The following is a 16220-nucleotide window of genomic DNA, read 5'->3' as shown; positions in this document are numbered from 1 at the left end:
CATAAGTGTATTCTGTAAGGAAGGGTTTTGGAGTGTGCAGCAAGAGCTTTGATGAAAGTATATGGAGGAAAGACACATTTAATTAAGGGAAACTGAATGCTAACATCAAACCTTGCAATCTTCGCTATCTTAAATGAAGCATTTACTGAGAGAAAACGTTAACAGTAACACAGTTTCATCACAGAAAAAGTTGGAAAACTGACTACAGCTATAAAGTTTTAGATGTAACAGTCGTGTTCTGGTCTAAACCACATCAATATTTCAATTAAGTCAGTTCACCACTGAAAGCATTTATCAACATTATTTTAATCCGTTTTTCCTACCATCTCTTCTGCTTTTCTTTTTTTAGGTAGGTTGTCATTTTCGGAGCTTAGAAACTTTTCAATTTCATTTATTTGATTTGTTACCAAGCTCTGCCAGTCATCTTCACCAGTAGAAGACACAGCCAAACCACTGGTTTTGATCTTGATTTCCTGAAAATGGCTTTGTGGCAGGGTTGATTTCAGAGGCTTTGTTTTCACCTAGGAAATACCAAACTTGTTTTACCACTGAAATTTTTACTCATTTTCTAAACAATCATCAAGTTTCAAGAAAATCCTTAAGCCTCTGCAATTATGAGTATGTGATAAAAGCTACCGTTTTCTTGGCTAATTTTCAACAACTACCTTAGTAATTTTGGCACCAAAAAACTATAAAATGTGAATCTGTAGGCTTATGTAGTAGCTCTTCAAGATCCCTAGTGTATTCCAGGAATACCACAAACGTTTCCTTAAAGGTCTTAAGCTTACATTGAAAGAAAACATTTAAAACAATGCAGATAAAAATCTGTTTTGTCCTCTACTCCCCTTCCCTTCCCAAACATGTCTATGTTTTGTAACTTCTATCAAAGCCAGGGGAAAATTTAAAATGCTAACGGAAGTAAACTGCCATATAAAAACTGCCTTTTACTTCATGTTTCCTCTTACGCTTCAGAGCGCCATTGTTGGAGAAACAGGAAAGAGCAATGAGGTGTTTGGAAGCTGGCATGTTTCCAAGGCACCACATTGGGTCGTACTTCTAATACCATGTTAAATAAGTTTTCCATTTTAAGGTTTCTTCTGATTATAAAATAATTACTGAAAATAGAAGTGTAAAGAAACTAAAAATCACTAGTAATCCACTATCCAGAGAGATCTGTCAACATTTTGGTATTTGCTATTAGTCTTTCTATTAGTGTATTTGACCATTCTATAGAATTTTATATCTTGGTTTTTCCCTCTGTGAGTTGTTTCCTAGGTCATTAAAGTTTCTCATAAGCAAATATCAGTGGCTGCAAAGTACTTCTTATGGATGATCATTTAACTATGCTATTGTTAACATTTGTTTCCAATTTATCCCTATCATCAAAAATTAATTTCTTGAAAAAAAATCTTTTATGGACTTACCAGATTCTCAGATAAAATCCTCTGTTGAAAGGGAATATATTTTAGAGGTATGGAATAGGATAAGAATTAGATTAAAATTTCCCAAGATTCCAGCCACCATCAAACATTTTGATGTAAATATTCAGGACTCCTCTATATATATACACTTTCAAAAAATTTGTATCATATTTATATCATTTTCTATGTTGGGTTAAAAACATTTTTAACATTTCCCTCTAGAAAGAGCATGGCTCCATCATATTCCATGTTCCATAATTTAATTAATATACTTAAATATACATTTAAGTTGTTGGAAAACATTTACTGTTATAAATTAGGCTATAATGAATGTCATTTGTTCATAAGTCTTTGTGAAGATCTTTGAGTACTGCCTTACATTAAAATCTTTTCCAGTCTGGTAAAAATAGCATATTTGTAACATTGTGTTGTCAAAGTGAGATTATATAGTAATAATTTTTAAAATGAGTTTAAATGTTTACATTTAACCTCAGTTTCCTAAAGGGAACTTTTGGATTGCTCTCTTTGGTTCCTGAGAATTCTAGTCAGCCGCCAGTCCCCTCAGAGTCTTAGCCTCTGATCCTTAGGGTAATGCTGGGTTCTTATTTGTCTGATTGCCTATGTTCCTATGAAATAACAGATGAAAAAAGTATCAGCACAGGACCACCAAGAGACCTTAAGTCGTTTAACTTTTGTGGGCCTCAGTTTTCTCACCAGCTTCTTTTAGTTAGAAAATGCTGTTATTGTAAAGAGTAACATAATAGATAAAAATGCGCATAAATGTATATTTCTCATAATATCTGGCATATAAGTGTTCAGCGTACTTCATGTAGCTCACAGGGCCAAAATGAATGTTAGACATCCATGCAACACTGAGAACCTGCTTCCTAAGTGCAATGGGCAGCGTGTCAGTTTCATGCACTACTGAGAATAGTTACAGAGAAATAGACCAAATCTAAATGTAGGTTGCTACTGATTTTGGAGTAAAATGATTGATGATCTATATAACATAATGGTCCTGCTTTGCCAACAAAATGCTAGAAGCGTTTTGGTGCATTTGATATCAAGTACAAATCACCTAATTTTCCAAAATCCTGATTCCTTGACTTTTAATCTTGAAAAAGGAAGGAGACATTTATACATATCTGCTTTAGTTTGTTTCCCTTTACCTACTTGGTGGGAGGGGCAGGAAGGATTGGCTGTAGAGAGAAAGAAGATGTAATTTTAAAGTTTATAAGCCTGCAGGAGACGCAAGAGGGAAGAGATATGGGAACATATGTATATATATATAACTGATTTATTTTGTTGTAAAGCAGAAACTAACACACCATTGTAAAGCAATTATACTCCAATAAAGATGTTAAAAAAAAATTAACTTAAATGAACCTAATATCACTGGCTGTGTAAAATAAGTGGCTTTCTTTGCTTACTCTGGCCCCTCTCTCCCATCATTCCTGGGTATTATCAAGATTGCAGCAGGCTACCAACCTAACCCCTGCTCTAAGAATAAAAAACACTCTTCATCTTGCTCTGGATCTGTAGGGGAAAAGTGGATTAGCTCATAATAACTACCCAGAATTTTACAGGATTGATGTGGACAGTATGCATAAAAATATGTTGAAAAATGTAAAGAACTTATATTCCCTTTCTGGCTATAAGTCTTCATAAAATTCACTTTTCATTTGGAAAAGAAGTTGGCAAACTTTTTCTGTAAAGAGCCAGAGTAAATTTTTTTGGCTTTGTGAGCCAAGTGGTCTCAACTGCTTGATTCCATCATTGCAATACAAAAGCAGCCACAGAACTACAGGCAAAGCAAAGCAGTCGGCTGCGTTTGGCCCTCCAGCTGTCATTCAACAGCCCCTGATTTTAGAAAAGTGTATGTAAGCAAGTAAACAGGCATCATAAAGAGACTAGATTGGCCTGGTTTAATCCAGGGATCAAAGCATTTTCAGTAGACTAGGCAAGAGTTGATCTGCTTTTAAATTTGTCCCACATTAGATGTTAATTGGTAATCAAGGTTCAGCTGGGACAATGATACATAGCATAGTGCGTGATGCCTAGTGATAATCACTTAGCTAAACAGACATTTAGTGTTTTACATACACCAGTATTTTGAGAAGACATTTTTTATATTATGAAAATTGAGAAGGTTATGTAGCATGCAACTAAGAGCCAAGATACCTAGTCAAAGTCCACTGCAGACTGTGTTCCTAATGACTTTGGAAAATTACTGAGTTTGGAAAATTACTTCACATTTGTGTCACTGCCTCATCTGTTTTTTGGTTTTTTTTTTTTGCGGTATGCGGGCCTCTCAATGTTGTGGCCTCTCCCGTTGCAGAGCACAGGCTCCAGATGCGCAGGCTCAGCGGCCATGGCCCACGGGCCCAGCCGCTCCGCAGCATGTGGGATCCTCCCGGACCAGGTCATGAACCCGCGTCCCCTGCGTCCCACTGCGCCACCAGGGAAGCCCTGCCTCATCTGTTTTTAAAGATGTAGGGCTGTTGTGGGAATACTTCTACGAAAGAGTTTTAAATTCTATAAATATAAATTCTTAACAACATTAATTAACAGAAAAGGCATTAGGAATCAGATACAAAGAACTTCCCTATTGGGTTTATTATAAAAATGGGCTTGAAAGGGAGATGTGAAATGTTCCATCATACCCTTAAACTGTTTGAAACAGGACAATTAGAAGTATTAAGTATTCAACCCAATTAGAATGGGTGTCTAGCTTTGATACTCAAGCTTCTTTTTGCTTTTGCTTTGATTCTATGACTTGTCCAATTAGCCAAGGTAAGAACTTAGATTTCCCAGTGCCCGGCCCACTGTGCTTTAGCTACCATAGTTTAAAGATTGTACACTTGAATATCAAGCTGAAACGATTTGTTTTTGAGCTCAGTTATGCAAAGGTGGAAAAGGTAGATCCTGATTTTAGTTTCAACTTTCCCAAAGGGAGAGTTATGCTATCTTGAGGTTTCTCCAATTTAAAAATGGAAATTAAATGTACTGTTAGAACCTATTACTTGTTAAGGCTGTGTTAGTATAATTTTCACTTTAGATGTGCTAAAGGAAAAGTTGTTTAATGTGCATCTCTAAAATTTAAAATATACAGTGACTATGCAGTTGTTTTTTTTGTCATTTTTCCTAAACTTTTTAGGTTACCTTTTAGCAGTTATACCTGTAATTGTTTTTTAGATTTTGAAAAATAACAGCCTTTTTTTTTAATACAGTCTTTTTTGCACTAAAGTTTTGCATACTAAGTTAAAAAACTTACAGATTTTCCAAAAAAAAAATCTGTCAGTTGTAGTTACTTGCTTTTCATATGATAAATGGACTCTTGGAGCCAAATAATCTCTACAAATACTTTGCTTAATATTTATATCCATACTTGATATATTTATGAATATTTGATCCTTTCACATACTGTGTTTTAATTGAATTAATTTAAAATAGACAAATTCTTCCTTTGCAATAGTCAGTTTCCCAAAATAATATAAATTAACTTAAGCACTATTAAAAACAACTGAACTCTATTGATTAGATTATTTAAGGCATCTTTTATTAAAATTTTAAATGCTCAAATGAGTGAACTATTTTTTTAATAGTTTAAATAAATAAATAAATGCTCAAATGCCACTATTCCTAAACTTAGGTGACTAAAAAATATAAGTACTTAATACACTACCTCACACTCTCCTTCCCAAAACAGGCTGGATTATATCTATTTGATTTATACACTGTGACTTTTTCCTGCTGTTTTCCATCAAACTTAATTGTGAAAAATGGTGCCATGTTGCCCTCTTGATATTATTTTGAAGATCAGTTAGGTCTTAAAGCATCCAGATGCACACAGTTCTACACATATCTGTAGAATTAGCTCACTAAGGTCTGCTCCGCAATATTTTTAATTGACTTACGTGTTCTGTGGGAAAAGAAGAATCACAAAAAGTCTTTGCAATTGCATTCCTCTCTTCACTGGGCTCTCTCCTGGGATCTGGATGAATACTCGAGTTATTCAAAATGTCAGCAACTCTGTTAATGCTGGTACTATCTGGTTGACAAAAAGGAAATGACAACTAAATTTTATTCTCCAGGCACTCATTTTAGTGACTAAACTTTTTTCTGATCCTATGCTTTGTATTTAAAAAGTAACAATTTCTATTTTCTTCTCAGTTTGAACACTGGTTTCCATAGGGTTTGCCCTTACATTAGGTATTTCATTTCAGAAAACAATTTTTTTATTGCTACTTTCTAAAACCTGCTGATTTCACATTAAAATTAGTGACATGGTATGAATATCTTCTAAAGCAATATAACATACCTTAAAATGTTATCCTTATTCCCCTGGTTACTGCACTGACTACACATATAAACATTTATATAGTGAACATCTTACCAATTCAAAGGGAAAAGTCTGAACCAACTGAAAGTCAGATTTGTAAAATATATTTAAAAAGAAATTGGCCATGATAAAAAATCCAACAAAGGGCTGTCTAGTAGGGGGTCATTGGGCTTTAATAAATAGATAACAATGATTTAGAGAAACATGTAAGGTTAAAAGATATTTAGGAGTATCTTTTATAAGTCTGAGTATTTTACAAGTTGAATTTCTATAGAATTTTAGTCATCTCTCCTTCCATCCTAATTTATATGATTGAGATTTAATTTAGAAGGACTTGTGAGAAAATGGTAAATGTTAGACCAGTCCATTGACTAACAGCATTAAACTAACCACAGCATTTGACAGACAAAATTAATGGAATCTGAAGTTTAATACATTTTATTATATCAGGAAAATTACAGTTTGTAAAGTGAGATTTTACAGTGTTTTGGTGTTTTCTATTTTCCCCTATATTACTTCTCCACTCATGCCAGTAAACAAGATATACTTATTTTGCTTTTAATTCCCACATTTTCTTTTTAAAATTTTCTCAATTTCCTTTTTAAAAGAAGCCTGTTAAGTCAGAAGGCCATGCAAAGCTTTCCTTGTAATCCATATTTCTTCACTGGGTCTAGACACGTATTGTTAAACAGGCAAAGTTCCCGTAAAATCTAAGACTGTCTACGACAACCTTAACAACTTTAACTATGAGATTGCTATTAGCAAAATAAACATATTTTTATCATGATCATACTTCTTAAACAATAGTTATTTTTAAGTTACATTTATACAGCACCTATATATGTTATGTAGTATATCTCTATGTTAAAATATCTTCAATATTAAAATTTTCAAATACACGACAATGAAGGATATGAACATCAATGTACTCATCACCCACCTTCAGTACTTCAATATTAAGTCACGTATTTCATCCATTTACCTCTCTCCCTATTTTTTTTTAATTCTGGAGGATTAAAAAAATTGTTTTATAATCTTGTTTCTGATTATTTTAAGAATGATCTAAGTTTTAGGTAAACTGCAATCCATTTAAGATTCTTTTGTTATAACTTACCAAGTTTCCTATACTTTGGTGTTTTTTTTTTAACATCTTTATTGGAGTATAATTGCTTTATATTGTTGTTAGTTGCTGCTGTATAACAAAATGTATCTGCTATACATATACATATATCCCCATATCTCCTCCCTCTTGCGTCTCCCTCCCACTCTCCCTATCCCACCCCTCTAGGTGGACACAAAGCACCAAGCTGATCTCCCTGTGCTATGTGGCTGCTTCCTACTAGCTATCTTACGTTTGGTAGTGTATATATGTCCATGCCACTCTCTCACTTCGTCTCAGCTTACCCTTCCCCCTCCCCGTGTCCTCAAGTCCATTATCTATGTCTGCATCTTTATTCCTGTCCTGCCCCTAGGTTCTTCAGAACCTTTTTTTTTTTTTTTTAGATTCCATACATATGTGTTAGCATACGGTATTTGTTTTTCTCTTTCTGACTTACTTCACTCTGTATCCATCCACCTCACTACAAATAACTCAATTTTATTTTTATGGCTGAGTAATATTCCATTGTATATATATGCCACATCTTTATCCATTCATCTGTTCATGGACACTTAGGTTGCTTCCATGTCCTGGCTATTGTAAATAGTGCTGCAATGACCATTGTGGTACATGACTCTTTTTGAATTATGGTTTTCTCAGGGTATATGCCCGGTAGTGGGACTGCTGGGTCATATGGTAGTTCTATTTTTAGTTTTTTAAGGAACCTCCATACTATTCTCCATAGTGGCTGTATGAATTTACACTCCCACCAACAGTGCAAGAGAGCTCCCTTTTCCTGGAGGATTTTTAAAGCAAAACTTGCACATTGTTATTTCATGTGGTGGTTTGAAAGAGTAAAACAGTCTCCACTATCTGAACTATTTAATATTTGAATATATTAATACAGGCATATAATTATTAAGGGATTCAATTTAAAGTGTTTCAAACAGTGATAAATATCAATGATATGAAAGGTATTAATGTTACACCTCACTATTACTTGCAAAATAAAAGAACAAAGCTAGATTTGTGGTGCTGGTGAAGGGACAGATAAAAATAGAAAAATTAAGGAAAGAGGGAAAAAATTGGGAGAAGAAAGTGACAACATAGGAGAGAAACTAAAACATAGTTCTGAGAGAAGGAAGTTTGGGTTTTTTTGGGTATGTTTTTTGTTTTTTTTTTTTTTAGTATAGAAAGAAAAGGAGTAAACATAACACTGGCAGAAGCCGTATCAACAACTTCACTGCATTTGCTCTAGAAAGTAAAAAAAGAGACTTGGATTAGGTAGATGTTCCTAATTTAAAATTAATGACCCAGACTTGTGGCTGTTTTTGCTATTTTCAGTTCTTTGATAATGAAAGGATTTTTTTTTTTAATTTCCAAAATGCAATTGACCTCTGTACATGTTGATAATACTGGCTCAGATTTAGGTGAAAATAAGTCCACTTCCATTTAAATAAAACTTTTCCTACTTTTACATATATATCAATACATATAAGGAGTCTTTTAGGTTTAGGCAAAATAATACTTATATATATAGTAATATAAATAAATTTTCATTTTAAACAATCTGAAAAATTTTTACCAATAAGTAGAAATACAAATTTTAAAAGAATTAAAACATAACCCTTATTTTCTTACCTGGTCCGCTATCCTTCCCGTCATCATTCACACCAACATTTTTACAAGGTGTCAACGAAACCATCTTTTTGTTTTCTAATAGACCTATTGGTCTCTTCTTCAGCAACAAAGGAATGCTAGATGTTGAAGTGCTCACTGTTTGACTTTCAATTTGATTTACTTTTGGCCAGGAACTGGGGTCTAAAAAATTCACATATACTAGAGTTTTCTCAGTTTTTTTATCTGAAGTTGAAAGATCAAAGGCTGACCTTCCACTTCTGTTTACTAAATCTCCAGATGGCTTTATGTGAAATGGACATGATTCTTCCAGCTGTCCTTCACTGTAAATTTTTCCTGAAACAATGTCATTTAATGACTCTGTTTTCTCTGTACTATTTAACAATGTATGCTGTCTTTCATTAGGGAAGAGGTCATTTTTTTTTACTTCAGTTCTCTGATTCTCATCAATCTGACTCTCTTTACTGGAAAACTGTATTTCTGTGGAAGTTTTCACATGAATAGCAGTTTTCATATCTTTGGCTTGTGAAGCATCTACATTCTCATTGTTAGTCTGAAGATGGGAAACAGTCACATTGTCTTCTAGATACCCCAAACAGTTCTTAACTTGACTGTTATGCATATCATTCACATTTTTCCTATATATAGTTCTTTTCACAGGGCTTGAGTTGGGTGTCACCAACACAGGCATAATATTAACATTTTTATCTGAATTCTTTAAAAGTACGTTCAAATTGTCACTGAAAACAGCAGAAGAAATGGGGCGGTTGATTGCTATATCACAGGGAATAGTTAGTTCAGGTTGCTCTGAAGTATCATCACCAACTTGCCGAAAATCTGAAATTTCTTTAAATGGCAATATGCTACATTCACTTTTTTTATTTAACAGTTGTATTTGTCTTATTTTACATTGTTTATCATCTAACAGAACATTCCTTGAATCCGGTAAATTGTATTTCTGACACTGGACAAGATTCCTTTTTACATCTAGAGATGAATCCAAATCTGCTTTGGTTTGGCAACTATTTGTAATTTCCTTCTCCGTGTCATTTTCTTGAGTCCCTGGAAGCAATCTGAATTGTTGTTTGAATGGTTCATCTTCAGAAACATCTTTTTCACGATTTGTATTGCAAGCCATCTCATCTAAAATACTGTTAAATGATGTTCTGTTATTTTCAACCCCCAGGTGTACATCTGCATGGTGATGATCTAATCCTTCAGTTCTTTCTGGATGTATCTTTTCTCTTTCTATTGATATATCTGCCACTAAAAAAGAAATATTTGGTGATTTAAATTCTGTACACCCATTATCTTTTTCCAAGTCCACCTTGTCTTGTATTTCTGTAGTAACCACTTTTGTAAAGTCAGTAACATCCAAGGTTTGTCCTTGACTGATTAATTCTTTTTCTATGCTGAGGGTTTTGCTTAGGGAGATTTCACTTTGATTTTCATTCTGAGGTACAATAGTATTAATTTTCTTCTTGGGGCTTTTTTCAAAAGGTTGTAAGTCTGTTATAATGAGAACACAGTAAATTTTTGGGTTATACACAAAAGCCTGCTTTTATAAAATGCATGTTAACTATTTTTATAAAAACATATTTAGCTTTAAATATTTCACTGGCAAGCTATTACACAAACATAATGACACCAATTTCATATAAATATTGAGTTCCCTTTAATAAGCATGCTAAAATGTTCGACTCTATTCACACTAAATTTTTATTTCATAACAGCAAAAGTATTTTTGGTTTAAAAAAGTTAAGTTGAGGGCATTACAAAAAGGTTATTTCTCTAGTCTGTTGCTTCCTTTTGGGCATATGGTACAATTCCATATAAACACACAGCTGATTAGATAAAAATTAATTTACTCTAACGGTCATATTGTAATTTCTCTTACTACATAGATGCAGAAATTGCTAGCTGGTTTCTTCAAGACTAATAATCATCACTTTCTTACTCACTACCTTGTAAATATTTTTAAAATTTGGAATACTTTTGGGCAAAATATATAGAATATCTACTTAAGATATTAATTTTATTCATCTGGGTTTTAACCATAGATTTCAAAATTTCAGTATAGTTACAATAATCTGGACTACAAATTTAGGGCATGAAGGGTCTTTTTAATCCATCATTCTCTCTACAACATCTCCACCAAGTGGTTGTTCAGCCTAGGTTTGAACAAACTTCAAACTACCTTCTTTAAACCACTCTTTTTCAATATGGACGAATCAGTCAAATTTTCAATGGTTACAGAAAGGTCATTTGAACTAAGAAAAGTGCTCTGGAGTCTGGTCATCAAAAGGTTATTGGTAGCTCATTCTTGGCATATCAGTGAAGGCAGAAACCAGAATGCAAAAAGCCAATGAATAAGTGATGAGAAGGGAAAGCAAAAATGTATTTTTCTCCCTAATATTGACTCTATTGAAGAATAGCTCAAAAGACATACAAGTACTTTTGTTAAGACACATACAAATGGAAAAGTATTTCTCCAATTATACTACTAGGTCCTCAAAGCAAAGACTGTAACTTACATTCCCCTAAAATGATCAATATAAAAATTAGAAAATATCAATGTAACCTTAGGTTACCTTCATCACCTATAGTGATTTCTTCTATAAATGGGGCTTCTTTCTTTTCCTCCTTTTCTCTGTATTCAGTGTCTAAACAACAACTCTCAGTATTTTCTTCCCTTACTTCTTGCCTGGAATTATATTTCTGTATGATGGTGTTTTCTGATTTTTCCACTGACATTTCAGTATTTACTTCTGGAAGGTTCTAGTGTAAAATAGAAAAGTTTCCTTTAATGTAAAAACAGACTGTTAAAAAGTATAAAACATTTGAACAAACTTTGCTAATGAAAGTGGAATCTATATTTCAGTTCAACCATCCAGCAATTTCTATTTGAAAGCCAAATGATTTTTTGACTAAATTTAATATACTGTTCTTTGTAACAAGATCACTGTAAGTTCATTTTGTATAGTCTATCATAGTTAAATAAAATGGAGAGCCTTAGATGTTTTCAAACATGCATTCCACATTATTATATAATACCATATTAAGAACTACTCCTTTATTAAAAGCAAAGTAGTCATGGCAGGCAAATTGTTTTGAGTGTTTGGTATTTTTATGTATCTTTAAAATAGTGAATCAATTCAACATCTTTTTATTCCCCCTAAATATTGAGCACATATTACATGGAAGCACTGCACTAGGCTTTGGGATACAATGATGAACAAAATATAGTCCCTATCCTCAAAAAACTTATGGTCCACTGGGGAAGATAGTAAAAGAAATGACAGGCAATTTTAATATAGATGGGGATAAGCAGGCACTCCAGGGAGAACAAATGGCATTCACAGATGTTAAAAGCAAACAAAATTATAGTCTCTTCATGTAGTTTTACTTCGTGGAACTACTTGGGATTTACTTCAGCTTGAGCTTAGATGCTGGGAGAAGAATGGAGAGAAATGAGGCTTGAACTAGGCCTAGGTCATTAAGGGCCCAATATAGCATACTAAGGAGTTCTAACTCTACCAGGAAGTCAATGAGAAGTCACTGAAGGATTTAGGCAAGGTGATTAATATGAGCTGATTGGAAAGACCATTCTGGCTGCAGTATAAAGAATGGATTAATGTTTTCCAAACTTCACTGTTTAAAACCTGCAATAAGAAATAAATATGTTTTACAACACAATGAGCATACCAAGTAACACCAACTCAATGAGATACATTCTAATGTTTTCTATGTTACATTATTTTATTTCATTTCTAAAGGAATGCCAGTCACGAAACCACCAGACTGATTTCCATGTACCACTAACAGGCTGCACTTAGAAGTCTGAAAAACACTGAATTAAGGGGAAACAACAAGAGGCAGAGAGATGCGTCATAAGAATGCCACAGTAGTCCAGGTGATATCAGCAAAGATGAAAAGCCTGAATAGATTCATGAATTATTTATTAAGCTAATATCAACTGTTGAATGATTGGTTATGAAAACTGAGAGGAGAGTCGAGACTGATTTGCAGAGTTTGGATTAGGTACCTAGGTGATGGATGGGTGTTATTTACTGAGCTAGAAAACAGGAGTAGGAGGTTTAGAGAAATATCACGAGTTCATTTTAAATCTCTTGATGGGACTTCCCTGGAGGCGCAGTGGTTAAGAATCTGCCTGCCAATGCAGGGCACACGGGTTCCATCCCTGGTCCGGGAATATCCCACATGGCCACGGAGCAACTGAGCCTGTGCACCACAACTACTGAGCCTGCGCTCTAGAGCCCATGAGCCACAAACTACTGAGCCCACACACCACAACTACCGAAGCTCACGACCCTAGGACCCATGCTCTGCAACAAGAGAAGCCACTGCAATGAGAATCCCACGCACTGCAAGGTGGAGTAGCCCCTGCTCACCGCAACTAGAGAAAAGCCCGCTTACGGCATCGAAGACCCAATGCAGCCAAAAAATTAAAAAAATAATTAAAAAATTTTCTTTTAAATCTCTCGAGTTTGAAGAGTTAGTAAGACAAAAAGGTGGGAGATGTCTAATGAACATTTAGATGTATAGAACTGGAACTTTTAAGAGAAAACTGAGCTGGAAATGTAGATTTGAAAATTTCTGGCAGATAGAGGGCAGCTGAAGACATACAAGTTGATAAGACTGATTAAGAGTATATTTTAAGGGCTTCCTTGGTGGCGCAGTGGTTGAGAGTCCGCCTGCCGATGCAGGGGACACGGGTTTGTGCCCCGGTCCGGGAAGATCCCACATGCCGCGGAGTGGCTGGGTCTGTGAGCCATGGCCGCTGAGCCTGCGTGTCCGCAACGGGAGAGGCCCGTGTACCGCAAAAAAAAAAAAAAAAAAAAAGAGTATATTTTAAGAAGAAAGAGAATAAAGAATAAAATGCTAATGAAAATCCCCAAGGGAGAGGCAGGGGAATGGAACCTTGCAAAGGAGGAGTTTGCAAAGGAGATGGAGAAAAATAGTATGGTGGTTACCAGGAGCTTTGGAGTTGGATAAATATAGGTTCAAATCCTGTTTCAGTACCTATTAACTGTGAAACCCTAGAAGGATACTTACAGAGTTGACCGTTGAACATGGCTTTGAACCGCACAGGTCCAGTTATACACAGGTTTTCTTCAATAGTAAATACTACAGCACTACACATCTGCAGTTGGTTGAAACTGTGGATGCTGAACCATCGATATGGAGGAACCGCGTATATGAAGGGTCAACTATATGTTATACACAGATGTTTGACTGCTCTGAGAGGTGGTGCCCCTAACCCTGGAGTTGTTCTGGGGTCAACCATTTTAAGAGTTATCCACTGCTGTATAACAAATACCTCAAATTTGGTGGTTTATAACAGCAAACATTTATTATCCCATAGTTTTGATGGGTCAGGAACTTAGGAATGGCTTGGCTTGATGGTTCTGACCCGGGTCTCTCATGAGGGTCTAGTCAAGCTGTCTGTCGTCTGAAACTTTAACTGGAGCTGGAGGTTCTGTTTCTAAGAAGGCTCACTCCCGTGGCTAGCAGCTGTGGGGGCTGTTGGGTGGAGGAGTGCCTCAGTTCTCTTTTATGTGGCCTTTCATCCTCCAGAGCCCCTCTTCACTATGTGGCCTCTCTGGCAGGATAGCTGGGACTTCTTTACACGGCTCAGAAAGAGAGAGAGGTGGAGAGACAGACACAGACTGACAGACAGAGAGCGTGTTCACCCACGCTCTCACAGAAACCACAGTCTTCTTGTAACCTAATCTCAGAAGAATTGTAACATTGCATCACTTCTGCTATAGTCTATTAACTAGAAGCAAGTTACTAAATCCAACTCACACTCAGTGGAGGGTATTACAAAGGAACATGAACACCAGGAGGTGGGAATCACTTGGTGCCACTCCTCAGTATATACCTTCCAAAAATTAAAAGCAGAGATTCAAACAGATAGTTGTATGCTAATGTTCACAACAGCCAAAAGGTGAAAGCCCAAGTGTCCATCAGCAGAAGAATGGGGCTTCCCTGGTGATGCAGTGGTTAAGAATCTGCCTGCCAGTGCAGGGGACATGGGTTTGAGCCCTGGTCCAGGAAGATCCCACATGCCACGGAGCAACTAAGCCTGTGTGCCACAACTACTGAGCCTGTGCTCTAGAGCCCGCGACCCACAACTACTGAGCCCGTGCACTGCAACTACTGAAGCCTGCGCACCTACAGCCTGTGCTCTGCAACAAGAGAAGATACCACAATGAGAAGCCCGTGCACCACAACAAAGAGTAGCCCCTGCTCACCGCAACTAGAGAAAGCCCACACGTAGCAATGAAGACCCAACACAGCCAAAAATAAATAAATTAAATAAATAAATTTATTTTTTAAATAAACCAAAACAGAAGAATGGACACACAAAATGTAGTGTATCCATACAATGGAATATTATTCTGCCATAAAAAGGAATGAAGTGCTACAACATCGGTGAACTTTGAAAACATCATCTAAATGAAAGAAGCCAGACAAAGAGGACAAATATTGTACAATTCTATTTATATAAAAAATATAGAATAGACAAATTCATAGAGTCAGAAAGTAGATTAGAGGTTACCTGGGGAGAGGGGAAAATCAGAAGTTATTGATTTATGGTTACACAATTTCTGTCTGGGATGATGCAAGTTTTGGAAATAGATAGTGGTGATGATTTCAAAACATTGTAGCTGTAATTAATTCCACTAAATCATAATTAGTACAACTGAATTGTAATTTTAAGTTTAACCACTTTAAAATGGCAAATTTTATGTTATATATTTTTTACCACAATAAAAGAAAATTCTAAATAAAAGTGGTCTACAAAACATCAGAGAAAGTATGATTTATTTTAGTTTTTAAAAAATGCATATATATGAATACCTATGTGTGTCTGTTTCTATACAAACACACACATAGAAAAACTCTGGAAGTCATATACCATAATTTTAACAATCACTATTTCTGGATGGTGGGGTTATGGGTGATCTTCACTTTCTTATTTTAAAGTATCTATATCGTCTACATTTCTTAAAATAAAAACATGATTTATAATCTGATTGAATACGTTATTTTCAGTATGAAAGTGAATGAATGCTGATCAACTTTTTATGAATGCAAGTCTATATTCATTTCTATAATCAATCAGATGTAGGAATTACTTGCTATTTATAGCTCTCAAGCTATGTTATAGCTATGAATATTAAAATGACAATCAATATCTCTGGCCTGGACTATTACAGTATTCTCCAAGTTGGAATGCATGCCTTTAGCTTTGTCCCCCTGTCTACCCACATCATCACCAAAATGACATTTCAAAAAAGTAATCTAAGCACTTTACCCCTTGTTTAAAAGCCCCCAAATGGTAGTGTCAAGAACAAATTTCTATGAATGGACTATATAGCCCTCTACAGTCAGTCTTCTGCCTATCTTTTCAACCTCTTATCCTGCTACTTACTGCCTTGCTAACCAACACCTAGTTTACATATTGAATAACAATATTTCACTTTTCTGATTCTTTGCTCACTTTATTCCATCTAATTTAAATCTCTATCTGGAAAATTCTTAGTTATTTTTAACAACTCAGCTCAAAAATGTCTTGCTGTGTGAGGTCTACCCCTCATACACAAGTAAGGTGAAAAAAGCAAACACTAATCATAAAAGATGGAACAGCTATATTAATATCAGACAGAATAATATACTAGGATAGGGATGG

General features: G+C 35.2%; 1 protein-coding gene across 1 annotated transcript in view; it reads right to left on the bottom strand.

Moving 5' to 3' along the window:
- Positions 1-39: 39 nt before the first annotated feature.
- The window catches only part of CCDC73 (coiled-coil domain containing 73), a 99793-nt gene continuing 83612 nt past the window's right edge, over positions 40-16220 (bottom strand). Inside the window, exons 14-17 of the mRNA XM_067749507.1 lie at positions 11101-11278; positions 8504-10009; positions 5339-5472; positions 40-521 (exon numbers count right to left, since the gene is read on the bottom strand). Coding sequence (XP_067605608.1) covers positions 306-521; positions 5339-5472; positions 8504-10009; positions 11101-11278 — 2034 coding nt within the window. The 3' untranslated portion in view covers positions 40-305. The remainder of the gene's footprint in view (positions 522-5338; positions 5473-8503; positions 10010-11100; positions 11279-16220) is intronic.

Source organism: Pseudorca crassidens, chromosome 9 (assembly GCF_039906515.1).
Source record: "Pseudorca crassidens isolate mPseCra1 chromosome 9, mPseCra1.hap1, whole genome shotgun sequence".
NCBI classification, from domain to species: domain Eukaryota; kingdom Metazoa; phylum Chordata; class Mammalia; order Artiodactyla; family Delphinidae; genus Pseudorca; species Pseudorca crassidens.
Note: the sequence above shows the minus strand (reverse complement) of the source record. Positions and strands in the feature narration are given on the sequence as shown.